This window comes from Sceloporus undulatus, chromosome 5, assembly GCF_019175285.1.
Source record: "Sceloporus undulatus isolate JIND9_A2432 ecotype Alabama chromosome 5, SceUnd_v1.1, whole genome shotgun sequence".
Classification (NCBI taxonomy): domain Eukaryota; kingdom Metazoa; phylum Chordata; class Lepidosauria; order Squamata; family Phrynosomatidae; genus Sceloporus; species Sceloporus undulatus.
The window spans coordinates 82,005,811-82,032,220 of record NC_056526.1 but is presented as its reverse complement, the minus strand read 5'-3'; the positions used below and the strand labels follow the sequence as shown (position 1 = coordinate 82,032,220).

Genomic DNA, 26,410 nt, shown 5'->3' with positions numbered 1-26,410 from the left:
TGTTTATCTAGTATTGTAGTAGGGAACCTTTGACCTTCCATGTGTTCAGGAAAATGTCTAATTAACAATTTGTAAGCTGCTCTGATAGCATTTTGGCTGAAGAGTGAAGTATAAATAAATAAATAAATAAATAATAATAATAATAAATATTATTATATACTAAAACTCAGCCAAAATGGCCAGTGATAATGCGTTTTAGGAGTTGTCCAAAAATTCAAGAGGCCTAAAGGTCTCTGAAGCCCGTTAAACAAGCTTTCAATGCAGGAGGAATTGCCAAACAAATAGTGAAAACTCCCAAGTGATTAAAGTTATCACACAAATACATTTCCAGCCAATTTCCTTACCTTGGACATGTCCACTGAATGCCAGAACTAGGCACAAGAATGGCCATTTCATAATGATGACTAAGGGACCAAAATGGAAGCTACTTTCAAAATGACTGATAGTTCTGCTTTGCTTAGCTTTTTATAAACTCATACTCCCCACCTTTTGCCTTTTCATTTCCCTGGTGGGCTGTCTTCCATGAGCAAATAACTAAGTTGCCTGCAGCAAAATGGGTTTGTTTCATCCTTACTGAAAACCGTAAAAGGTTGGTGGTATTTTCCTAGGACTAACTCAAGAAGTGCACAGGTGCTTCCAATTCATCATTGTCCTGTCAGACGTTGGTGGCATGCCAGTGCTACAGCGTACTTTTCCTCTGATCATGTTCTGAGCCTCAAAACTCTTGGAAATGCAATAAAATGAATTAAAAATAACAAAATAGGAACATCAAACACTTGGTCTGACACTTTCAGGAACTTCTTTTCACCAGAAAACTTTTAAAAATTCTGTTTATGGTGCTGAAATGTTGTATAAACTTATCAAACTGGCTTACTTGGAGTCAGACCCTGAATCCAGGAAGTCCAGTATTGTATATTTTTGTGTCCTCCATAAATATTAGCAGCAATCTCTTCCACAACCACAGCCCAAGATCTTTTTAGCTGGAGAGGCAAGGAACTGAACCAATCATGGGGTTGTATTCAAATGCCAGGTTATGCCCAAGATGTCCAAAGTGTGCCATTGAGGGCTCAAATGGCCTTAGTCTCTCATTGTATTTATTGTTACAGGTTGAGTCTCACTTATCTGAAATGCTTGGGACCAGAATATAAGTCACAAATATGCAGAGGATGTAAGAGAAACCTCAGAGGAATAAAAGACAAAGAATGGTTAGAGCAACTTGAAAGGAAGTAGCGACAAACATTTAGCAGCAGTGATTTCTTTTTGGTTAAACAGGATATAAAGAAGATACGTTATGATATTTCATTTCAATTATACTTCAATATATAACAATAACAATTTTGTTATTTTTAATGGTTTTAATATATATATATATATATATATATATATATATATATATATATAAGCAAATCTGCAGAAGATTGCCTTCCTGGTCACTGAATATTGGTTGCAGACATTTGTCAACTTTGAACTGTTTTCTGGAGGACCTTTTAAAATGAATCAATATAATAAATTGCACATGTGCAAATCTCCCAATGTCCCTGAAGTATACTCTGAATTGTAGAGGATCAGGATGAAATCTCTCAAGTATTTGGTGGTCACATAGCACAAAGCACTCTTGCCACAAGTATTATTTTAAATAACTACATTTACAGTACAGTGAGTATGGAACAGTGGAAGGTGTAGCTTATTGGTGACATGGAAAAAGCAGATTAATAGAGTAGTATTTGAGCAAAAAGGGGATAACTTAGGCCCGATTTAGATGGGCCTTTGTGCCGCCCCCGTCACATGCTAGGGGTTGGCTGAGGACACACCATCCATACCGGCCTCACCCCTAGCATGTGACGGGGGCGTCAAAATGGCGACGCTCTGTACACACGGGCGCCGCCATTTTGATGCGACAGACGCATAGTGTCCGCATGTCCCGTTGCACTTGCGATGTCACAAGTGCACCATTTGCACACTTGGGCGTCACAAGCGCGACGCAAAAAGAACGTCACTGGGAAAAAGAACCGCCGTTTGGCAGCTGAGGCTTCCCGCCGGCGGAAATGGAGGTGGTGGCAGACCGCCCTTTTTGGGCGGTCTGTATCCCGCCTTAGTTTTCTTGTGTTCAAAAATGTTCTTCAATATTCTGATATTATTTTTACATTACATTAACATTTTACATTAATAGCTCTATGTTCCTCTTTTGAGAAATTCATTGATATTTCATGACTTACAGCTACTAGCACCCACCATTTTATACACCAGGGTGGGAAACTGTGGGTTGACAAATGTGGTTGGTCTGCACCCGCACAGTTACTCACCTCTGACTATGCTGGCTAGGATTGATGGGCGTTGCAGTCCAACAACATTTGGAAGTCTGCAGTTGCCCTACCTTTGTTGTAGAGGCTCTAAAACTTGTGTACATATGAAGGAGATGTTTTTGGATATCTCTCAGTTCCCTGTTTGCACTAGATACACAGCACAGCTTAGAAGGGCTGAGAATAGACCAAGAGAATGGTGTTGTGGAACTCTACGAGAGAGCTATGGAGAATGGATGGAAGAGTAATAGGATCCATGGTGAGAGAGATGAAGAACAGATACTTTAGAAAGAGTCAAGAAAATGTGGAACAGGCTGCATTTATCTGGCAAGAGGAGGAACCAACAGAATACATGCAAGGTGGGGAACATGTTGGCTAGGTGATTCTTCCCACAAGGTCCTCACTGCACTGGAAATCAAAGCATTTCCACCTTGTTCCCTTCCACTCTCCCCCACAGTTAAGAACACAGCGTGCCTCTTTGTAGGTGGCCTGTTAGGAACAGTTGAAGGTTTTTAGGAATGTGTGACCATGCCATGCAAATCACCAGTGCAAACATGAGAATCATAGCCTATAGTGAAGTGAGAGGTAGTTATGGCAGTTCTTTGGGGAACACTGCTGAGGAAACTACAAGGAAAAACCTTGGCTAAGAAATATCCCCTATGCCTCCTACATAGTCTTTTCTCCGGGGATACACACTGAACTACAAAGTCTCTAATCACTTTACAAACCTCCAAACTCTGAGCGTTTCTCTTGGCATCTCAAATCCCCCACAAATTGAAATAAATGAATAATCCAACTCACTCCTGTGAACTCCACTTGCCACCATAAACTAGAACCATATAGATTGTAAGAAGTGGGAGATGTAAAACTACCAGAGTCCCTGTGAAGAATAATTTAACTCTTCATGATTTATGGTCCCTTCAAGTGCTGTTTTGAAATGTGTTCTGGTGGAGTAGATTTTTTGCTTTAACAACAATAAATAATAATAAAATATTTATTTATATCCCGCCTCTCTCTTTTTGAGGATCGAGGCAGGTAACAGCAAAACAAACCTTTATTTACAGTAGAACTTTTAAACCAAAGATTTCATCTCAAAATAGAAGTAATTTTGTATTCAGAATAGTCTGTTAGAAATCCTTCCTGCTTCTTATTTCTCTTCTTCTGGAAATTGTCTCAAATAACCTAAGAAAAAGGAGTTGGGTTTATATAACAGCGAGATAATATCAGTATATGCTTAATATTTAGGGTTGGATGGTAATTCAGTGAGAATTAATCACTAGTAATTTATATCCCATTTATTTTTGTTGGTTTCCTGGGAAAAGTCTGGATCCAAGATCTAATCCATAGCTGTCTATGAGTGTTCCAAGTGCTGCACATACCTTATCTCAGTAATCTAATAATTATTATGAGAACACTTTCATTTGAACAAAATGGATTACTCAGTTTAAAACTTCTAAGCATGGCATGTAAAACCAACACTTTATCTATAAAGGCTGTCAGAAGTGATTTAAAAAAAATAACTGTCTTGTATGAAAGATATAAATTTTATTACATATTGGTCATGCAGTTTTACAATTATAAATTCCCATATAAATAGAAAACTTGTAGCAGAGTAAGAGCAGCCATTTAAAAAAGCATTTCATAATCAGGGACTTCGAAATACAACCATTATGTTACAAAGAAAAAGACAATGGTCTCAGCATCTCCATCATTTACTTGGGAGAAAAGGGTTATTTAAATGTACAGTATAAGGCATTCTATGGAAACATCTTATCTTATATGACACTGCCATCAAGATAATTAGTGGTTTCAATTTTTCTTTACATTCCAGCTTGTTAGAGGCAAAAGGTAAATATTATTAGAGGGAATATTATATCACTCTGATCCTGAGAATATTAGGATTAGATCAAATTTGGTGGTCATGAGTTTAGATGGAGGGGAGAAGCATTACAACTGGGATATTTCAACTGAGAATCACATAAATATTACTTTCACAAAAATTTAAAGTGCTTGAAACAGTATATATTCATTAATATATACTGATACATATTGTTGGCACTTAACTATTAACTGGATGCACCAGAAACAGCAAGCAAACATACTGGAATGAAACTACTGTATTTACAGAAGAATTTAGAATGCAGTATTCAGCGATGTATAAAACTAATAATACTGTATACGTTACCTGTTTGACTACTGCATTTAGAGTTATACAGCTTTACAACATGCCTTCATTAATGTAATAGCCCTTTAAAAAAGCTACAAAGGATACAAATTATCATTTAATTATATACAAATAAATAAATACAGTACTATACAAAAAGAGGCAGGAAGAACCCTCTAAATTCCTCAGGAGTGCTATACTTGACATTATGAACCAAATAAGTTGAGTTTCAGCAACTCAAGTTTACAATGCACTGCCACTTTTCTTCTTTATATACTAAGCAAAACCATTTGCCATGTATGTTGACAAGAATGCCTGCAGCATGCTTCAATGATGACAGTACAAGTCGTCCCTTTACAAGGACCCTGAAATAAGCGTCCAGCTAATTAAGGGGATCCCATGCCAAATTGTCTGCTAATCCAAAGAAAAGCTCTTCATTTTCTCTGCTAATTCCCTTCTTATTTCAATATGTTTTCTCAGGTTTTGAACTTCATGTGGCAGATTAATGTCCCATACAGATACACATGACCGTATTCCTGTGAATAAGTTAAAAAAAAAAAGATCAGCTGAATATATTTAACAAAAATGTTTCTGTAGCATTTTTAACTGATGAAATATCCATAAGGGGTACATTTAATAGCTAGTACATTTTTGAAAGGTTATGTCAGAGACAGATAATTAAAGAGGAAAAGAAGACATAATGGCAGCATATTCAGCTGGGGTGAATAACTACATCCAAACTTCTTTTTCATTGAATATTGAATACTGTAGGCAAGAATCAGCTAAGCACCTCAGAGTTCTGTGGTATCTGTAGTCACAGCAGGTATCATAGTTGACTCACATAAGAAACATCCTCAGACTATAATCAGTGAGAAGCAGTCTTTCAAGAAGGGATGAACAGTGAACTGTTTACCTGTCAGCAGCCATTCTATCAGACTTTGTTGCTGCTGTGTGACTTCAAGTCATTTCTGAATTATGGTAACCCTAAGGCAAACCTATCACAGGGCTTTCTTGCCAAGATTTGTCCAGAGGGGTTTGCTGTTCCCTTCCTCTGAGGCTGAGGGAGTGTGATATGCCCAAGGTCACCCAATGGGTTTCCATGGCTGAGTGGAGATGCAACCCTGGTCTCCAGGGTCCTAGAAGATTATCAGACAGCAAAAAAGGATGGGAGAGAACAGGACGCTCCTGTCCTTATCGTGCAATTGCAGGAAGATTATCAGACAACATCCCATGGCACTGCTCCCATCCTTCTCCCATTAGTGAAGTGGAATGGCCATGTAACTTTTATTGACAGCAGTTTCCCATCAATAAAAAGTTACGGGGCTATTCCACTTCACTGACGGGAGGAGGACAGGATGAAAGTGATGCTGCAGGACCTTCTCTGATAATCTTCTCAAAATCATGTGATGGGGACAAGTGCGTCCTGTTTCTCTCCCATACTTTTTTATCACTTGATAATCTCCGTAGTTCAGTGCTTAAACTACTACTCATACTGCTGCAAAGGAAAAGACAGAAGCAAGACCATTCCATCAGTTCTGATGTAAATTCAGTTTCTCCTTCTCTCCCTGAACAGCTTTCATTCTAGCAGGTAAATAATAAGAGTGACTATTTAATTATTAGAATTGGTGTCTCAGTTTCCTCTCCCCTTTCTTCTTTTGTATTGTGTCATTTAGATTGTAAGCTTTGAGGCAAAGACTGTCTTATTTTGACTGACTCTATATAAGCTGCTTTGGGAGCCTTTTCAGCTGAAGAATGAGATAACAACCATTCAGAATACGTAAGTCTGAATGTAGAACATTCTAGCTAACTAGACTGAGAAATACTCCATTGAGATTTGGTAAGACAGAAGAGTGATTTTTCTATTTATAGTGTGTTACTATTGCATGTTTCTACAGATAAACATGGGCGGAGGTGCGTTTCCCTTGACATCCCTGCCTCCCTTCCTCCGTGGGTTACCGGCGGGTTTCCTCCCCACCACCACCACCGCCTTCGCACCTCTCCCTCCTCTCCTTCCTTCTCCTTGGGGATGCCATCCCGTTTTGGGTCCCCCCACGTGCATCCACTTGGCCTGGTCCAATTCTGGGCTACTGCTGCTCCCTTCACCCAGGGTGCTAGTCCATGGAGGTGCCGGGACTGTGCGAGAGGACCAGAAGGAAAGGAAGGCAAGGGATGGGGGGGCAGTGAGGAAGAGGAGGAGGAGGAGCCAAGGAAGGGAGAGGGTCCTGAACAAAAGGAAGATGAGGAGGAGACAGATGAGAGGAAGACAAGGCAAAGTGGTGTGTCTTTTCTTTTTTTTTTAAATAAATTGGTTGCAAAATCGGTAGACTGATATGGTAATTACTTGCCTTTGCAAACTATCCATTTATCAATTAACTTTTTTAAAAAAAAGCAACAAGGCAGCACAGGGTGTGTGTGGCATCTCCCACTCCTCTGCTATTCGTCCTTCCCCCCTCCAGAAAGAACTGATTCCAATCTGCAGTTTCCACTTGCTGAACACTCTTCGGAATCAATTCTTTCCAAAAGAACCACTTTGGAAGTAGTGTAGGGAAGATTTTTTGTGTGTGTGTTTGCCCCACTTTATCGCCACTGAAATTGATCAAATAAGGATTGGGATTGATTTCAAGAGGCAACTAGAGTCATATAGCCAAAATGCTGAGTCGGTCTAAATTGCTGTGGGAATGACTGGAAAATAGCGGCCTGTTACAGACAGCCAAAATAAAGCTGCTTCGAGTCACTTTGGAGGTATGGTATTTCAATGAAGCATGTGTCCTAAGAGTCTGGAAGCTTCACCAAAGGTGCACTCCAGTCCTTAGGACTGGAGCGTGGCTTTGGTGCGGCCTTTGGACTCTTAGGACGCATGTATCATTGAAATACCATACCTCCAAAGTGACTCGAAGCAGCTTTATTTTGGCTGTCTGTAACAGGCCAGCATTATATTGTGTATTGCTGACATGGAGTGCCTTGATTTTCACTATAATTTACAGAAAAAGAAGAATGAACAAAGCAACTGTGAAAGTATTTCCATTATGTAAGCTCATTGCCTCTAAAAGTGGCATGTTTTTAGAGGGTGTAATATTATTTTGCTTGATAGAAGTAATTAATCCTTACCTTTGGCATACTTGTTGTCTTCACTGTCTCCTTTATGGCAATAGCCCAACACCAGAACAACACTCTTGAGGCTGCCTATTACCACATTTGGGGGGGGGGAGAGAGAAATAAACCATAAAACAATATTCATATTTAAAATTTCAATTCATCATTATTAATAGTGACTTGGATTTGACTGCACCATTCCTATATACAATGAACAGAAACACTTCTAGACATGCATTGGGTGATTGTGTGGCTTTGTCTGCTTTTTCCATCCATTTGGGCTGTAGCTTCTCAGGGTCTCCCAACAGTTTCTCAGCCTTTCAGTGGGGTTTCTGGGGCAGCACAAGTCAAACAAAACAAGCAAACTTCATTTATATACCACTTCATACCGTCTAAGCAGTGTCTAAGTGGTTTACAACTGTAAGCTAATTTATTTATACAAGTCTCTCCTTGTATAAATAAAAGCAACCTCATGCTATTTGGGGATCCAATCCCAGAAGTTTTATGAAATATTAAAATTCAAAGCTGAGTACTACTAATATTCAACACAATGAAAAAAATAAAGAAAACCAACATATAGCAACAATTATCTTAGAAAATGTACACACATATTTTTCTTTAAAAAAGTATTACTCTCCATTTTGTATTCAACAGGGGAGAGCTGAGGGGTTCTGGCTCTGTCCATACCATAAGCTGAAATGTGCAATTCCTGTCATTAATGTTCAGGTTTTTCATTTTGACTCTCTCTGTTGTTAATAGTGCCAGATTAAGGCAAATTATATCAAGTTTAAGAAGCTAGCGCTGATAAAACTTCACAATTTTTGCACTGAAGTGTGACTTATAACTTAAGCTATTTTTGCTTTTTGGAGGATGGGAGGTGAAGTGAGAGCTGAAATACTTGTTCAAAACTCAAGTGACCAAAAGAGTAAGCTTGAAAGAGTAGAGAGAGTATAAATGTATATATTTTAATACATGTATTTGTTTAGTTTATAAATAACCTTTCCACATAAAACAAATCACCACAATGATTTGCAGAGGATCAAAATCCATTAATTGCTCTAATCTTAACAAATCTTAAAAATAAGCCTTATTTGAACTTATTGAGATTTAATTCTGAGCACAGGATTGTGCTTTATAGAATCGATGGCACTGTAGGATAAATATATGTATTTGTTTACAGTGAGCCCACACCATACGCAGGCTTCCGTTCCACAGCTTTCAGCATACGCTGAAGCCGCGATACAGTAGAATGAATGGTGTATGCACCCTGCGGGGCTGTGTGCATGCACCCCATTATTTTCAATGGGGTGCAAGCATATATGATTTTTTCCTTACGCTGGCTCTCTTTGTGTGGGTGGTATCTCCCATTCTTCACTTGCCTGTGCGACCTCATTCTCTTAGTCACATCTTTCACTAGTAGTGGTGGGGTGCAAGCCATCCTTTCTGTTGCTTGGAGTGGCTCCATCTTGGGACAGACTGGAGCAAGGAGTTAAGAGCACATGGCAGCTGGGAAGAAGCAGCAGCAAAAAGGAGCTTTCAGGTTTGAGACCCTGCTTAAGCTTTGCCTGCTCTAGCCTGCTCTTGTTTTCTTTTTCAGGGTGAGAGAAGAGGTCTTCAATCAACAGCAAGTAGTCTCTGTAAACCCACTATACACACATTGGCTGCTCCCATCAACCCCGATGAAAAAAGACTGATAGTCTTTTCTCACTAGGGAGAAGCTTCTCCCTTTGCACTTAGTCAGCTTGGGACCAGCGATCAAGTAGTTGGCTGAGCAGTGATCAAGATGCTTCTTACTCACACTGGCCTTTGTGACAAAGCCAGTATGGGTGAACGGCTTCTCTGTCACTGCTCAGCCAGCTGCATGGTTACTCCTATGTTGATAATGACAAAGGTGCAAAGGAAGTAGTGACCAAGCAGCCAGTTGAGCAGCAGTTGAGAAGCCTCTCACCTGCACTGGCCTTTACCACAAAGCTGGTACAGGCAAGAGGCTTCTTGGTTGCTATTCAGCCAGCTGCTTTGTTGCTGCTCCCAAGGTGACAAAGGGAGAAGGGAGAAGCAACCAAGATTGGTTGTTTTAAATTTGCAGCAGAACAGTACACTGAACATCAGGAAATAGGCATGAGGGCACTAGTGTTGTCTGTCAAGAGGAAAGGGGGCATCAGCGAAAAACATTTGGGGGCCACTGGTTTAAAAGGAAGTTATTTAAAACTTTTAACAGTATTAAGTGCTTCTTGGTTATACAAGCATTTTGGGGAAGGCTACTTCACATTTATGTTTACATAGCCTACTTTACACTGCTACCTCGGGTTACGAAATTAATTCTTTCCGCCATTCCTTTCGTAACCCGAAAATTTCGTAACCCGAAAAGGCTTTCCGTTAGCACTGGAAAGCCTATAGCTGCACTTTGCAGCATTTGAATTTCGCGCCGAAATGAATTTCGTAACCCGAAAAATATTTTGTAACCCGAAACAGTTTTTTCCAATCCAACTTTTTCGTATCCCGGAAATTTCGTAACCCGATCATTTCGTATCCCGAGGCACCAGTGTACTAGGTTATCAAGAGGATAGCATATGTCTCTTAGGCCCAAAACAGATGAGCCAAATAGAGTGGCTTCCAGCTACTTCGGGGGTGTGATGTGCAAACGAAGCGTACCCCAAAGTGGCCAGAAGCCACTCTGAGGCCATCTAAGGTGACCCATTTGGGACTGCTGTGGCAGCCTGCTTCAGGAAAGGGCCATCCAGTCGCCACGGCCCCAGGCTGATCGAGGCTTGATTGCAGTTGGAGTGGCCAGAGGCTGCCCAACTGCTTCACCCCTTAGTTACTTAAAGAAATAAAAAGAAAATAAGGTTTTAAAACTTATTTAGTTATTTAATGGATTTATCTCCCAAAATGGGATTCATGGCAGAGAAAAGAAAAGAAAAGAAAAGAAAGACAAATTTAAATATCACATTTCTGGGAATGTTTTCACTTACCTAATTGAGTTGTCACCATGAATCTGATGGAATCACAGAAATCACTTATTATTCTTATGGGATGACGTGTGGAGAGGTCAAGCAATAGGACATGCCCTCCTCCTGTGCCAATCCAGAGGGCTGTATTCTTCTGCAGGCAGATGCTCTTTACTCTTCCAGAATATGCAAGTTTTTGCTTTGATTCTTTATTGAGTTTTGGCACCTCCTCTCTTTAAAAAAAAGAAAGGAAGCATTTTATGTTGGATAGTACCCTTCCTTTTACTTTCGGCATGGGTTCCTGGAAGTATCTGAAACAGCACTTTATTAAAATGATTCCAACTACCTGACAAAACTGACAAAAATGGAAAAAATGCTTTGAACTATCCTGTTTTCATTCATTATGTTTTTCACAATTATCTGGAATATTACAACCCTATATGGAGTAGATTTTGTTATTATTAAGGTTCATGGAAGGAAATGGTGAGGAATCATGTGAGTTGCAGCCCTACGACATCTAGATTGCTGTGCTTTCCTCATCCCTCTTTGAAAGGGCATATGAAGAACCTCAAAATGTGGGCCTATTGACCTCAAAGCAGTTCTTTGTCACTTTCCTCTTCTCCCCATCTTTTAATGAACTGCATACAAAGAAATGACATCATATTATGTCCCCCATCCTGATACACTAGGATAATAGTGGGCAACTTTGCTCCTCCACGTTTTTGGACTGCACTACAATCTCTCACCATTGGCTACAATGGATAGGACTGCTGGGGTCAGCAAGTAAAAAACTTTTGGAGGCCACAGCTGCTCAGCTTTCCCTTGGGCAGTCTGTAATGTGAAATGGAGGTGAGACAACACCCACCCACCAACTTCCACTATTACATGTTAGTTAGTAAGGAAGGGCAACTTCCTTCTACATGTTCTTACCATTTTTAAGAGAAGCTCTAAGTTCCTTATAATATTTAGTGGCATTCCAATGAAGGACATAAATGTAATGAAAAAGAGGGAAATGCCTTTGATGGTACTTTGGGTGTTTTGCTTTATTACTGGGCAATGACAACAGGTAAAAAAATATGGTGTTCTAACATACATGACCATTTCGTAGATAACACAATGAGCACTGAACCTTACTTGTATGTTCTACTCCTCTGATACATATTTTAAATTCATCTCATAATACGTTTATCTCTTTCCCATTTTCACTATCCTATACAGCTGCCTTCTCCTCCCCAGCACTGTCTAATATGCTAGCTAGCCTAAAACTCCCACCATCTGTATTCAGCACATACACATATATTCACTAGGCTGGGGAAAGTTGCTATAAAAGTACATGTGACACACATGAACAGCAGAAAGTTTCATGTGTTCTTGTTTTCATTAACTTCAACTTATATGTTTTTTTAAAAAATGTTAATGTTTTCACAGAAACTGTAAAAAAAATTACAGATTTATGTCCAAATGCATAGCTCATCTGCACAGTCTACACATGCTGGTAACTTTATCATGATGAGTAGACATGAGGACAGAGGCATGACCTACGTGGATCGACCATTTTCATCGGCCTTTTCATATATGAGGAAAGGGGCCTTTTTCGTATGTCCTTCTTCTATAGCTTATAGGAAAAACATGAAAACCATAAACATAGGAAGTTACTATGTGTATGGACATTTATATACATATTTCCAATTCAACAGAATCACAAAGAATTTCAGTAGGTTGCTTTCAGTGTTAACTTTGGTATTATTTTTTGCCTGTTTGCTTACAATTTTATTTTTCATTAGAAAAGTAACTCTTCGATTAATCAAGTAAGGCTGACTGCCTTAACAGAGCAGTCAAAAGAGAAGCACTGCATTTTTTAAACTTGTTCTCCACCTGACAGGAAAAAGAGTTATAAACCAGCATTTTATTCTAATAATAAGTTTGCTTATTTATCCAATAATCGCCAGTGCCCTCAGAAGTAAAAAATGGAAAAGATCTAGTACTCACTTTAGAAAATGCATGCAGTCTATTAGTTCACAAAGTTTCTCTGTCTTTTTATCCCAAATTTCAACAAAATAGCTGTTCTTCTTTGCCAAGTAGATGGATTTATCTACTGCTATTGAAATAATACTGGCATCACTATAAGCCTTGTGGCATAATCTGAGGTGTAAAACAAAACAAAACAAAAATCACAGCAATATATTATAAACATTGATAGCGTAGGCCTTACTTTGCAAGCAAAATGAACATCTCTGAAAAAGTTCAATGCATTTTTGTCAATAGCCAATGTCCAAGGTATAACATGCACAGAGGTTCTACAGATGAAGTACTTCTTGTAGAAGTTACTCATCGCCCCTAAAGAGCCACTCCTGGGGGTTGGGGAATCATGTATTGCTTCACCTCAGCCATTTGTTGCAGGACTAGGGGATGCAGCTGAGGAAATTTTAAAAAACCAAAACCTTGTGATGTTTTTTATATTGGCTGAACTTGAATGTTACCAAAAACAGTGGTTTAACTTGATGGGAAAGAGCCTAGGTGAGCACCCTGTGCATGTACTACTTCCTTCCCTATCCTCTGGCAAGGCTAGACTGCAACCAATATTCACCTTTAAGCACTAGTAATTACAACTAGAAATATAATAGGAATCCAAACCGGGTTTAAAATAGATTACCCCACACCAAGAAATCTGAAAATGTCCAGATTTGATCAAAGGTTGGAAGAGTCACTTTTTGTTAGTGCAACTCCTAAACCAGCCCCCTCCCAAGCTCTGGTCCTGATCTAACCCAGCAAAAAAGACCTGAGCAATTTATAGGACTTCTATAAAGACTGTTCAGATATTGCAGTCTGGAGGTTACTGACCACTGATACCTTCTTTTTGGTGTGCTTTCTCTACCCTTCTCCGACAGCACACATGTTAATGTTTAAGTCTGGGTAAATGTGAACCAGAACTAGAAATGCCATGCATGGTTATTAGCAGTTTGAGAATTTAGCCTTTGTGCACAACATGAGCAATACAGGAGACCATCTAACTGTTAAAGACAGATTTGTATGTCACTAGGCAAATTGCTACAGTTATACAGTGCGCTCATGTCATATGCGGACCCACTATATGCTGGAAAGGCTTCTCCCGCGCCCTGGAAGAACCAATGGGGTGAACACCCGGTGCGTGCCGCAGGAACGAGCCCCATTGTTCCTAATGGGGCTTGAGTTTACGCGGTATTTCCCTTATGTGGCGGGGTCCGGAACAGATCCCCCGAATAAGGGAAGGGCCAACTATATATACCTGTATATACCCAGTAGGTTTTAATTGATTGCCAGTTAGTGTCACCTACAGTAACATTTTTCACCCTTTGATTCATCAGACATTTTGGTTTTCTAAAGGTCAAGAATTCTGGGAAATTATGTCTACAATATGTGAAGGACCAACATTTGTGAATCAGTAGCATAAAGCATATTCACAATATTCATGTAGTTTATGTCCATTGCAACATGCACACAGATGTCAGAGAAACAGAAAAAATATTGTACTAGTGACAAAAATGTATTCCAATACATTACATTACAATGGAACTGCTTGAGGCTACAGTCACACAACAGAAATAATCCAGGTTGATACCACTTTAACTGCCATGGCTCAATGCTATAGAATCATCGGAACTAGTTTGTTGTGGCACCAGAGCTCTCTGACAGAGAAGGCTAAATGTCTCACAAAACTACAAATCCCAGAATTCCATAGCATCAAGCCATGGCAGTTAAAGTGGTATCAACCTGAATTATTTCTGCAGTGTGGATGCAGCCTTTTTTGTCAAAAGAAAGTAGAAAGGACCAATCACCACTCCTTACTGTCAAACCCCTCCTAAGAAGAAATGACACTACAGTCGGCCCTTCTTATATACGGATTCAAGCTTCCACGGTTTGAAAATATTTTTAAAAAGTATAAATTTCAAATATTAAACCTTGATTTTCCATTTTTTATAAGGAACACCATTTTGCTATGTCATTATATTTAATGGGACTGGAGCATACATGGATTCTGTTATACACGGGAGATCTTGGAACCAAATCCAAGCGTATAACAAGGGTCCACTGTATTTTTTTAAAAAAACACCACATGTACTGGCAACATATGAAACAAATACAGCTGGGAAATGCTATGTAAGTCATGTAAACATGAAAGTACAGTACTCCTTGGACTCAATCAAATGAGTCCAAGCCACTCAGGATTTGTTTGAATTTTGAACAATATCAAATTATATTTTGGTTCCGGGGATAGTAGTTAAGACACTGACTCTGATGTTCACAAGGTCGGCAGATCTGCAATTCAAGTCCTAAGCACCACATGACAAAGTATGCTCCCATCACTAGTCCCAGCTTCTGCCATCCTAGTGGTTCGAGAGCATGTAAAAGTGCAAGTAGATAAATAGGTACAGTACCACTTCGGTGGGAAGGTAACAGCATTCTGTGCCCCCCTCCCACATTTAATCATGCTGGTCACATGGCCATGGAGTTGTCTTTGACAATGCTGGCTCCCTCAGCTTAGTAACAGAGATGAGCATTACCCACTACAGTTGGACACAACTTGACAACCTTGTCAAAGGAGAAACTTTTAACTTTACTTTTAAAACTAAATAAAGTATCTTTTAACTTGAATGATTTTCCTATTTACAGACATATGCAGGTAAGATGATACAAGAGAGCAATAACTGTAAAGAAGAGCTTCTTGTTAATTGCCCTCAAGTCAGCCTTGACTCATGGTGAACCTGTGGATGAGGCATTTCCAATACCTCCTTTCCTTTACTGCTCTGCTTAGGTCATGTAGATTCAGACCAGTAGCCTCCCTGATTGAATCTATTCATCTGGCATGTGGTCTTTCTCTCTTTCTACTGTCTTCTACCTTCCCTAGCATTATCATGTTTTCTCATGATGTGGCCAAATTATGACAGCCTGTTTTGTCATCTTGGCATCTAGGGAAGAGTTTGTGTTTAATCTGTTTAAGGATCCACTGGTTTGCCTTTTTGGATGTCCACAGTATCCTCAGCACTCTTCTCCAGCACATCTCAAATGGGTTGATTTTCTTTCTGTTGACTTTCTTCACTGTCCAGCTCTCACATCCATACATGATTATGATGAATGTAATGGCTCAGATGATTCTAACTTTTGTGCTTAATTGTACATCTTTACACTTTTGGATCTTATCTAGTTCCTTCATGGCTGAAATGTCCGTTGTGATCAATGTATGATCCAAGGAAGGGAGAGCAAGCCACTTGAAAATAAGCAGCATATTTAAGAGCAAGCAAGAAGCAAGATAGGTATCGTTTCAAATGAAAACAAACTTACAGTTGGCTTGTCTTTGTGTCAATGAGTTTCTGGACAGACAAATCACTGGACAATGATAAAATCTTCGTCCCACAGCCTCCCCAAATTATATTCTTTTCAGAAGAATAATTAGATTCAGTTAAACACATAAATGGAGTGCTGATGTTTCCAACTGGTAAAATTTTTAAAGGGGCAGCACCTTTGTACTGAAAATATAAAGAACACAACAGTGAGGAAACCCCTAGATTCAATGAAAATTGCTGCTCCTGAAAATGTAGGACAGTGCTACTACAGTATAGCAAACCTTACTTGTCCCCTAAAGGCAGGGATGGGCAGATAGAATAGGTGTAAGGGTTACAAACCACATGTTCCCATTTTCAGTCAAAAACTGCAAGTGGAAGTCACTTCTGGTTATTCAGTCAGACCTTTGTATCTGTGGGGGATCTGTCCCCCTGCCCCCAGATACAAAAAAGGGGAGATCTCAAGGCATGACGTGGGACCCTTTGGGACAATGGAACTTGCCATCCATGGAAGCTCAAGCCTGCAGATGGCAAGGTTCCACTGTAATCACTACTCATTATGGGGGTGGAAGATTAAAAACAATTAATGTGATGAGTGACAATTTTGGAATGAAAATTGTCCTCCAAAGGTTACTGGAGTAGGGGAATACAGGAATTTTTCAAGTGGTGGAGTAAATGCTTGGGACCTTAAAAGCACCCCTGGGGTTGCCTGTGGGCCACAGGCTGCACAATATCCACCCATGTCTTAAAGTTCTGAACAGCCTTGCTAATATCTCATTTTTAAAAGATGGATACACTGTCCATAGGCTATGTAAATTAAAAAAAAATCTGCATAGTCTAGTCCTGAGAAGTCCCACTGAGAAATCCCACTGAGGCAAATAGAATTTCCCCTTGGGTTTTTGTTTTGTATATACTATACATATAAGCTGGACTGCAGCCTGTAGTATGTAAAGATAGATTGACATCCATTTATTGATTTATGAATATTAAGTCTCTACAATAAGGAGCTTATCCCATTAACAAATAAGCCGTCTTACCTCTTCCGGCTTGAATTCAGGATCCAGGATGCCCCCGGATGTTGTCATACCTAGCCGGGATGCTGCCATCCAGATGCATCCCAGGTCCAAGCCTCACTCAGCCAACACTGTTTTGAAGTCCGGGAGCTTCTGGCTTGAAAAAATGGCCGGCTGAGCAAGGTTTTGATCTGGGATGCATCCAGGTGGTGGCATCCTGGCTAGATAGGTGGCGATTTAGGTATGATAACATCTGAGGGCACCCGGTATCTTAAATTCAAGGCGGAATCTCTTCCAGCAGACCTGCCCAATCAATTTTAAACTATGAATTTTAAATTGATATATTTTTAATTTTATGTTTGATTACTTTAATGTGAATTAAGTTTATGTGTTTTAACTTAACATGTTAAGTTAAATCCTACACTAAATAATTTTGACACCACTTTACACCCTACACCCCTATTACAATATATTATTTGCATTTATACTTGGACATTTTACACTTCCACAGAGTTTCTTGCTCCTATCCACTCCATCCATGCTAACTTCTAAAATCTTCTGAAACAGTTCAGGGCACAACAGCTCTAAAGTTCTTAGCCAGACCAAGATAAATTTTGGAACCTGAAATCAGTAATGAGCAACTCAATGAAAATGCATAAAAATCACTTTTAATATGTGATATGAGTGTCCAATATCTGGCCTTGCAGATTTTTACTGGATTGCAGCTCCCGTCAGCCCTTGATATCATAGCTAATGAAAGGAGTTGCAAAATAGTTGAACATTTTCTCGAGGGCAACACATTGCCCTCCCTTATTGTATTTGGTTTTCTTATCCATCAGTACTCAGGTCACATCTGTTGTCAAGGTTTTTGAAAGACAACTGAACCTTCTATCCAAATAAGAAGGAAAGGTGCATTTATATACGTTTCTTTGTTAAATAATTCATGGGCGATATGACTGATTGTATATACCTTTACTGCTCTGTCTTCAAAAACTGCTAGCTGTCCATCGGCAGTACCCGCTAAAAAGAAATTCTTCTGCTTGCTGAAATGAAAATAGGGAACTGTTAAATTGTATTGCTAACAGAAGCCTATTATGCATTACTCTAAAACAGTGTTTCGAAAAGTTTTTTTCAATAGCAGATTGTAGAATATCCCAGCCAGGTCCTGGTCATGCCGACTAGAGGATTCAGTGAGCTGGAGCCCAACCCTACTCCTTTCCTAAATTCTATGTTTAATATAAATAAACATTTAGACTTTACATACGTTTGCTTTGCAAAAGAGTTGCAGTAAAGACATGTAACAGAATCGGACATCTTCTGAAGCTGATGCCTGCGCTTCTCATCTTGTGTGTGAAAGACCCACAGAGAACCAGACTGTGTTCCAGCTACCACCCAGTTTTCCTTCTCTGTGGCAACAGTCACCAAGGCCAAACACAATATTCTCGTGTCTGCAATGCCCTGGGTGGGAAAAAGAAGGGGGGAAAAGATTAAAACATCTGGCCACAATTCTATGAGGCGTTACAAACCGCCGGATTGCGGCGGTCTGGCTCCGCCTCCGCTTTCAGCGTCCGGGAGCCGCAGCGGCCAAACCACGCGGCTCCCGGATGCTCCGAGGAAGGAGCGCGGAAATCGCGCTCCTTCCTGGGGCCCGGAAGAGACGCTGTGAGGCGCTAGTCGCGCACTCGCGGTGTCACTTCCAGGGCGTGATGTGCGGACGCATAGCGTCCGCAACTCAATATGGCAGTGGCCGTGTGGAATGGCCGCCGCCATTTGTCACAGACTCTGTCCGTGATAGGGTTAGGGGCGTCTGGAAGAGATGCCCCTTTTTCAAACTGGGACGTCCTCAGGACGTCCCTAATGGCGGTCTGTAACCCGCCTAAATAACTAAAAATATAGTAAATCTATGTCCCTCTTTCTAGGCCTTTTACCACTTCTGGTCCTGTTAACTGAAACCTCTGAATGCTTCACCACTTTCTGGTTACACAATACACATAGATGCTTTTTATTTGCCAGAGACAAATGCTGGGTTGCATTTCTGATTTCCTATAATCCAAGTTATTCTTTCAAAAGGCATCGAAAAAGTGAAAAACTTAAGTAGCACTTTGCAACCTTCATTCCTCCATCCAAAGCCATAGCCCCTCAATGGGCAATTAGCTTCCCATGGGTTGTATGTGGCTCTCCAAACTCCAAACCTCCATATGTTTGCCTTAAAATGGTAAATCATGGCCCTAAAGCTCCTGGGAACCTGTACTTTGCTACTCCCAACCAGTAGTGGTCATAGGATTGCTTCTTTCTTTCTTTCTTTCTTTCTTTCTTTCTTTCTTTCTTTCTTTCTTTCTTTCCAGTCTAATACAGGCCAAGGAGGGAGTGATATTTGAATGGAAAATCACATTCACACACTCCAAAGCTTCTGAGGGAATAACTTACCATTTTGGCATTGGGTTTTTTCCTTGCAAGGTGACAGGTTTGGGAAATGCATTCTGCCAAGTCCACAGGGACGTAAATGTGGGCTCCAAACTCCAAGAAGTTGCCAATTCCTACTCTACAGGCTGAATTTGTGTGTCATACATAGTGTACTCCTAACACTACAACATATTCAAACAAAAATAGTTTTAATAATAATAATAATCTTTATTTGTATCCCGCCTTGATCCAATTTTAAAAGAAAAGACTTGGTATCCAACACAATGGACCTAGAAATAAGAAAAATTTGAAAACCACACAGCTGACAAGTATTTGAGTAAAAAAACCCACATCTGCTATATGGGTTCTGCTCTTGTGTTTTGGGAAGACTGAAACTGAAAACCCACAATTAAAGCAGCTTCTCTATATGGTATTATGTAATTCTATTGCTGAAATCTATACATGAACACTCATTTTCATGGACTAATGGCTCCTTTTCCCCAGATGCAGACAAAAAGCATTCCATTTATTATACAAATTCATTATCCACCAATACTGCAGCACTATTAATTAATGCCAATTTCAGCATTTACCTGACAAGTGTATCCATCTGTATTTAAGTCAATAAATGACAGTTGTGCTTCTTCTAGGTTCCCACTACCTAGCCAGAGGCCCGTCTTCTTACAACTTTGATTGGTAGCAACCATGCATTCAGATACAGAAGCAGAGGGTAGTGAAATGTATCTCATCAGGCACACAAGTTCTGCAGAGTTCAAAATCTCATAAACCTTTAAGAAAAGCACATTAGTAATAACAATAGGTAATGGTGGTTGTTGGCTTCCTTTATATAAAACTTTGCTAACTGTACATTAGAGATGTGGGAATTTACAGCCCTCTATAAACATGTTTGGCATCAGCTCCCATCATCCACTGGTCATACTATTCAGTTTGATGGGAGATGTAGTCCAACAACATCTGAAGAACCACACAATCTCCTTCAATGTTATGTGAATGCTCAAGTCCCATTAAATACAATGGCATAGTAAAATGGTATCCCTTATATAAAATGGTAAAATCAAGGTTTGATTTTTGGAATTTATTTATTCATTTTTGGAATACTTTCAAATAATGAATGGTTGAATTTGTGGATAAAGAATCCATGGAAATGGAGGACTAACTGTATGTTGATGGATGCCACACTGATAATGACTACCTTGGTGTCAGTATGATGATCTTTTTTGGCTTTGGTTTAGAATAAAATCCAGCAAGTGGGGAGGAGGAAGTGGAAGAGAAATTAGAAGAAGAAGAAAAGCCCAGTTGAATGTACCTGTGCAGAAGTAGGTCTTTCCTGAGGATTTTCTTTCAAACATTTCTTAATTAAATCTTCAACTTCTGGCCAGGGAGAGCAGCTATACTCTTTGACAGGATCTAGAATGTAAGTTTCTGAGATTCAGTTCATCAAGCAGAACTACAGAAGCTGGTATTAAGTGCAACAGAGTTTCCTCTTGCAAAAATCCCTTCAGTCACAGGAATATTATTATTATTATTATTATTAACTTTACAATCTTTAATTGGACGGTTTCCTGCCCTCAGGCTTACAATCTAGAAAGACATGACACAGAGGGAGTGGTGGTGGGGAAGGGGCATCTCTAGTAGGATAATACATATAAAATACATAGCAATACAGGAAATGATTCAATAAAACAGGCAAGAAAAGAACATCAAATAGCAAATGACAATTATGCAATGCCTGGGAACGCTGCCCTGAACAGAATGGTCTTCAACTCCGTTTTGAAGCTGGTTAAAGAAGTAATGGCTCTTGCTCGTGGGGGAAGAAGGTTCCAGGAGTGAGGGGCAGCGAGTGAAAAGGGGCGAATCCGGGATGGGGCAGAGGAAATCCTGGGCTGTGACAGCAGGCCTTGACTACCAGAACGGAGGGCCCCAGTGGGAAGGTGAGGAGAAATAAGGTCTGATAAGTAAGGGGGGCCAGCCCATGGAGGGCTTTAAACATCGACAGCAGGAGTTTGTACTGAATGCGGAAAGGGAGGGGGAGCCAGTGAAGGGATGCCAACACAAGGGAGATGTGGTCAGAGCAGTGGGTGGAAGTGATAATGCGTGGAGCTGAATGCTGGACAGAAATTAAAGGATGGAGGTGAGAAAGAGGAAGCCCAGCCAGGAGGACGTTACAGTAATCAAGTCGTGAGATCACTAGGGCATGGACCAGGATCTTGGCAGTAGAGGCGGAGACATATGGTCGGATTTTGGCAATATTATACAAAAAGAATCTACAAACTTTGGCTGTGGTCTGGATCTGAGGGATACACGACAGAGAAGAGTCAAAGATAAAACCAAGACTGCGGGCTTGCTGGACTGGTTGAATAGAAATGTTGTCCACAGAGACAGAAAAGGAGTGTTGAAGGGTGGGCTTAGGAGGAAAGATAAGAAGCTCCGTCTTGGACATGTTTGTACAAGATTAAAAATATTGAGGGTCACTTGCTTCTGGTCATTAGGATCACAAGGAGTGCATGCAGCTTTCATAGAAGAGGGCTAGAGAGATCAGTGATGTCTTGAACTGTATCACTGATAAAGCTACAGTATCAAAGAAAAAAGTGGTTTTAGGAAGAGAAACAGCTATGCAAAGAGTTCAAAAACTACTGTATATGGGGGGGGAAATGAAGTGCCAGTGCACAGGGTGAAAAGTCATCCTTTACCCACACAGTTATTTACAATGTATTGCAAACTAGTCTACTATACGGGGCTCTCCTATGGCTCCAAGCACTGCAGACACTAACAATAATGTGAATTACAAATTGTAACACGTTGGTCATAACTCCAAAGCTACAGGAATTCCAGTAATAAATGGTATCATGTTTTTAGCAGGATCTGTAACATTCTTCTCTTCAGTTTAAATATCAATTGCTTTCAGAGAGATTTCTTTGACCTTTTCTTGAGGTTAATAAAACTCCTGCCACACTCCTGCCTAAATGTACGTGATGCAGACCCTGCACACATACCAGAGCCATTCTGTTCTTCAAAATCCACATGGTGTTCCACAGATCATTTTATATGACAAGGACATTAAACAAGGAAAATAAACAAGATGAGCATATCAGTGAAACCAAGGGTGGACTCAGTTTACTCTGTAAACCTAGAAGGTAAACTCATAGTCTCAGCTTCCTTGTCAGTGCAGCCCCAGCACATATCTGGGAAAGTTATATAGATGCCAGAACACGGAAAGAGACCAAAGCTCCTTGTAAGATCTATGCCATATGAGCTTCCAAAATAGCCCCCATCCACTAGAACTGGTTCTAGTAAGGTAAATGTTTCCTACTGTTATACTTTGTTATCACTTCAATGCTATGTGAAGCTACTGTATTTCTGAATGTTCCAAAACTTCAGATGGTCCAGAAAGCAGTGATCAAAGTGTTAAATGGAGCTAGTTAACATAGTTTCTTCCAACAACTTAATTGGCTTTCAAGGTACCTCTGGGACAATTCAAAGCAATGGCTAAGAGCTTTGAAACCCTAATGGTTCAGAGCCATCTTTTCCATTGTGAACCTGCCCAAGTTTGAAGATCTTCAAGAGAGGCTTCCCTCCATGTTCCACCAACATCAAAGTTACATTTGGTAGGAATATAAGAGGATTCCCTCCCCCCAGAGCTTGGGCAAGTTACATTTTTGGACAGCAACTCCCAAAATAATCCAACCAACATAGACAGTGGATCTGCTGCTATAAAGGTTATGAATTTACTGTGGATTTTTCTGTTTCCCCTCTTACATTTGTTCCAAGTTGAATGGTAGTTCTAGTGCCAAATTAGGTTCCTGCACCAGCAAAAGCTCCCAATCAATTGACTGCACTGTAAAAGTAGCAACAGTAAAATCCCCAGGTGATTTGCTTTTCCCTGTGTGGGAAGCCACTGTGCTAGCTACTGGATTCTAGGAGCAAGAGTCCAAAAAAGTAACTAGTCCAAGTGCTGGGCTATTTCTGTAACCAGCATCTCTACAATTCTCTCTCATCAGTCTTCTTTCAAACAGCCTTCTCTCTGCCAGGGAGGAATTTCTGGTTTTAAAAGGCTTTGATCTGTCATACTGATTCTAGCCGTTGAGGTTTTAACTGTAGTGAGTTAGCTGCTGTTCTTAAGTATTTCTGATATATGTATTCATATTGTTTTGTAGCCTATCAATATTAATTTCATTTTTTACTGGTTTTAGCTGCCTTAGACACTTAATGCGGACGAATGAGCTATAGAGGCTGAAGTCATACATAAACTAACTTGTAAAATCACAAAGAGGGTGCTGAAATCTCATCCCTGCATCTTACCACAGTGTACTTTTTCATAGCAACAGCTACAAATTAGAGGGTACACTGCTTTCTTAGTGTAGCATGATATATGTATGACTAGAGAACTACAAGAAACAAATTAAGCCACAACTGTTTTCTATTTAACACCTTTAAAATGAAATCAATTGAACTCAAATAAGCAGTGCCAATATAGACAAGGGATCAGCAGCTCCTTAATCATTCAAAAAACCTTGGCCTGCCTTGGTGCCCCATGCAGTTACACTGTGGCCTCTGCAGTTTCTAAAATGCCTCCATAAAATCCTAGGCAGCACAATACACAGAATATTCACATGTACTCAGTTCCCACTACTTTAACAGAACGTTATATTCTCAGTTTTATTATAATTGTTTTTATTGAGTTGAAAATGCTTCAGGATACATGTTTTCTGACCAGCTGCAATCTTCATTTCACTATAATCATCTGCATTTGCAAGATGCTTGGCTGTTGTTGCTGGGTGCCTTCAAGCTGTATCCAACTTATTGTAACACAGTGAGTTTCATGGCCAAGCCGGGAATTGAACCCTGGTCTACAGAGTCGTACTCCAACACCCAAACCACTATGTCACCTGAAATTTTTACTTCACTACAAATCTGCATTTGCAGAATGCTTGATATAAAAGGAAACTATTTCAAAGGTAGCATTACTCTAGGCATTAACAACCACTTGATCCATACGTTAAACATCATGAAAAAGATAGATACCTGGCAATTTTCCATGGGTAGCAAGTTCATCAAATTCATTAGGAAATTTCATGCCTTCTGATATCCTCCCACCAGCTGTTAAAATGTCATACAAGAGCAAGCCAAATGAATAAATATCAGCTTGCTGATTGTAAATAACATTTCCTCTTGCAACTTCTGGTGCTCTAAATCCTAAAACAGAAAACAAAAAACCCACCACATTGTTAATTGTTATGCTTCTTGCCAGGCAGATGCTGTACTTGTTTTAATTTAGGAATCTTATATAGTGCCAAATGCAGTAGAAACTCAACAGCAATAACAACAAAAAAGCACACTATTTATGGCTGAAAAGAGACACAGGTTTCTGGAAAGCAACTGTAAAATGAAGATCATAAATCATTTCCTAGCAATAAGGATTCTTTTTCTTTCAAGCATAATATTTACATAATTCACATAGGACAGCAGGGAAATGGAAATCCCTGAAGGGCTTTTACACTGACTCCACAATCTCATATGCAGTATGGTCATAGAATCTACAGACAGAAACCAAAAAAATGATAAGTAAAAAAGGTGGTTAAAAGAGAATGGGAATAGGAATCATATGGCTTGTCAAAAGTTATTGGAATGAGATTCTCAGCATTCCTCACCAACACCTATGCTGGCTGAGGCTGATGGGAATTGAATCCAATAATATTTGGGAGACAGCATGATTCCACCCTGGAAGACAACTTCGCAAGACCAGACTTTCCCAACCTGGATCTCTCTAGACATTTTGTACTCAATCCTCTATCTTTGTCAGTCAAAACGACCACAGGTCATGCTAATTGGGGTGATCACAGTTGTAATCTAACACATCTAGAAAAGATCTAGTTGAGAATGGTTGTTCAAGGCTATCTTACTGTAAGGGCAGATAACTACTCTAAAATCAAATTGAATAACAGGCATCCAAAATATACCAAAATCCAAAAGTGTCCACATGGGTGGCTGAGACATTGCCTTCTAATGGTTCAATGTACATAAATTTTGTTTCATGCACAAAATTATTAAAAACATTGTGTAAAACATTACCATCAGTATATGTGTATAAGGTGTACATGAAACATAACCGAATTTCAAATTCAGACTTGAGTCCCATCTCCAAAGTATCTCATTCTGTATGTGCAAATATTCCAAAATTCAAAAAACTCTGAAATCCCAAACAGTTCTGGTCCCAAGCATTTTGGATAAGGGCAATGTAACCTACAGTATTTCTCACAATAAACCTGTATACTGTACTATACTTCTTTGCAGTTTTACATACATGCTGAACAAGAGACAGTGCAAAATGAAACCTACATGTTCATGCAAGGGAAAATTATAAAGACTATTGTTTACCATCAGCATATCTGATCTATGTGGGTCTGAATATGCAATGTGAAGAATTAATCCCTTGACAATCTTTTCTCCCTCAAAATGAAGGACAGAATCAGGCTGGTAAAGGTCCATGAGTTTCCTCAGATTCCTCCGTGCTTAGATTTCTCACACCTCATCCATATAACTTTGGTACCAGAGAGACTCCCATGGTATTCTCATATGAATAAATTTTATGAAATCTTTCATACCTGGTGTGCCTTCAGAAGTTTTTATCCCCATCCTGCAACAGTACTGGGCAATACCATAATCAGCAATCTTTGCAATAACTGCTGAATTAGGATACAGTGTAAAGAGCAGCACATTGTGAGGTTTTAAGTCACGGTAGATGATCATTGCTGAATGCAGATATCTACAAGGAAACACTACATATTAGAAATAATACAAATGGGAGCCACACATTAGAAGATTATCAATCCACAGGATTTAAGGTCTGCCCATCCCAGCCTTCAAAATAGGTGTACATCACTTCAGGCTTGTTAATGTTTTGACCAATGCTGATCTCCTTTTCATCTCTGCTGCACATGAGATTCATTGTAGGAACAAAACTACCAGTAAAACAGCCAGTCTTGCAGTAATACTGAATAAGTCATACTGATATTTGCATAGTATATTTCCTGCACTTAACCAAGAGTATACAGTGGGGGTGGACAATATGAAGCATGTGTGCAACATACATTACTGACCATTTTTGCCATTGTTGCAAGAGTGGCAAAAAAACCCTCCCATTTTTTCCTTT

The 26,410-nt window shown here is 39.7% G+C and overlaps 2 protein-coding genes across 2 annotated transcripts in view; both read right to left on the bottom strand.

Annotated features, from left to right (window-relative positions):
* The window catches only part of MUC19 (mucin 19, oligomeric), an 89,525-nt gene extending 89,134 nt beyond the window's left edge, over nucleotides 1-391 (bottom strand). The window contains exon 1 of the mRNA XM_042469622.1: nucleotides 345-391. Within this exon, the coding sequence (XP_042325556.1) occupies nucleotides 345-391 (47 nt within the window). The remainder of the gene's footprint in view (nucleotides 1-344) is intronic.
* Nucleotides 392-3,837: 3,446 nt separating this feature from the next.
* LRRK2 (leucine rich repeat kinase 2) overlaps nucleotides 3,838-26,410 on the bottom strand; it is a 97,955-nt gene continuing 75,382 nt past the window's right edge. The window contains 11 exon segments of the mRNA XM_042469621.1: nucleotides 3,838-5,000; nucleotides 7,573-7,647; nucleotides 10,530-10,738; nucleotides 12,495-12,647; nucleotides 15,825-16,009; nucleotides 17,807-17,879; nucleotides 18,101-18,294; nucleotides 19,833-20,027; nucleotides 20,567-20,667; nucleotides 24,283-24,453; nucleotides 25,863-26,023. Coding sequence (XP_042325555.1) covers nucleotides 4,879-5,000; nucleotides 7,573-7,647; nucleotides 10,530-10,738; nucleotides 12,495-12,647; nucleotides 15,825-16,009; nucleotides 17,807-17,879; nucleotides 18,101-18,294; nucleotides 19,833-20,027; nucleotides 20,567-20,667; nucleotides 24,283-24,453; nucleotides 25,863-26,023 — 1,639 coding nt within the window. The 3' untranslated portion in view covers nucleotides 3,838-4,878.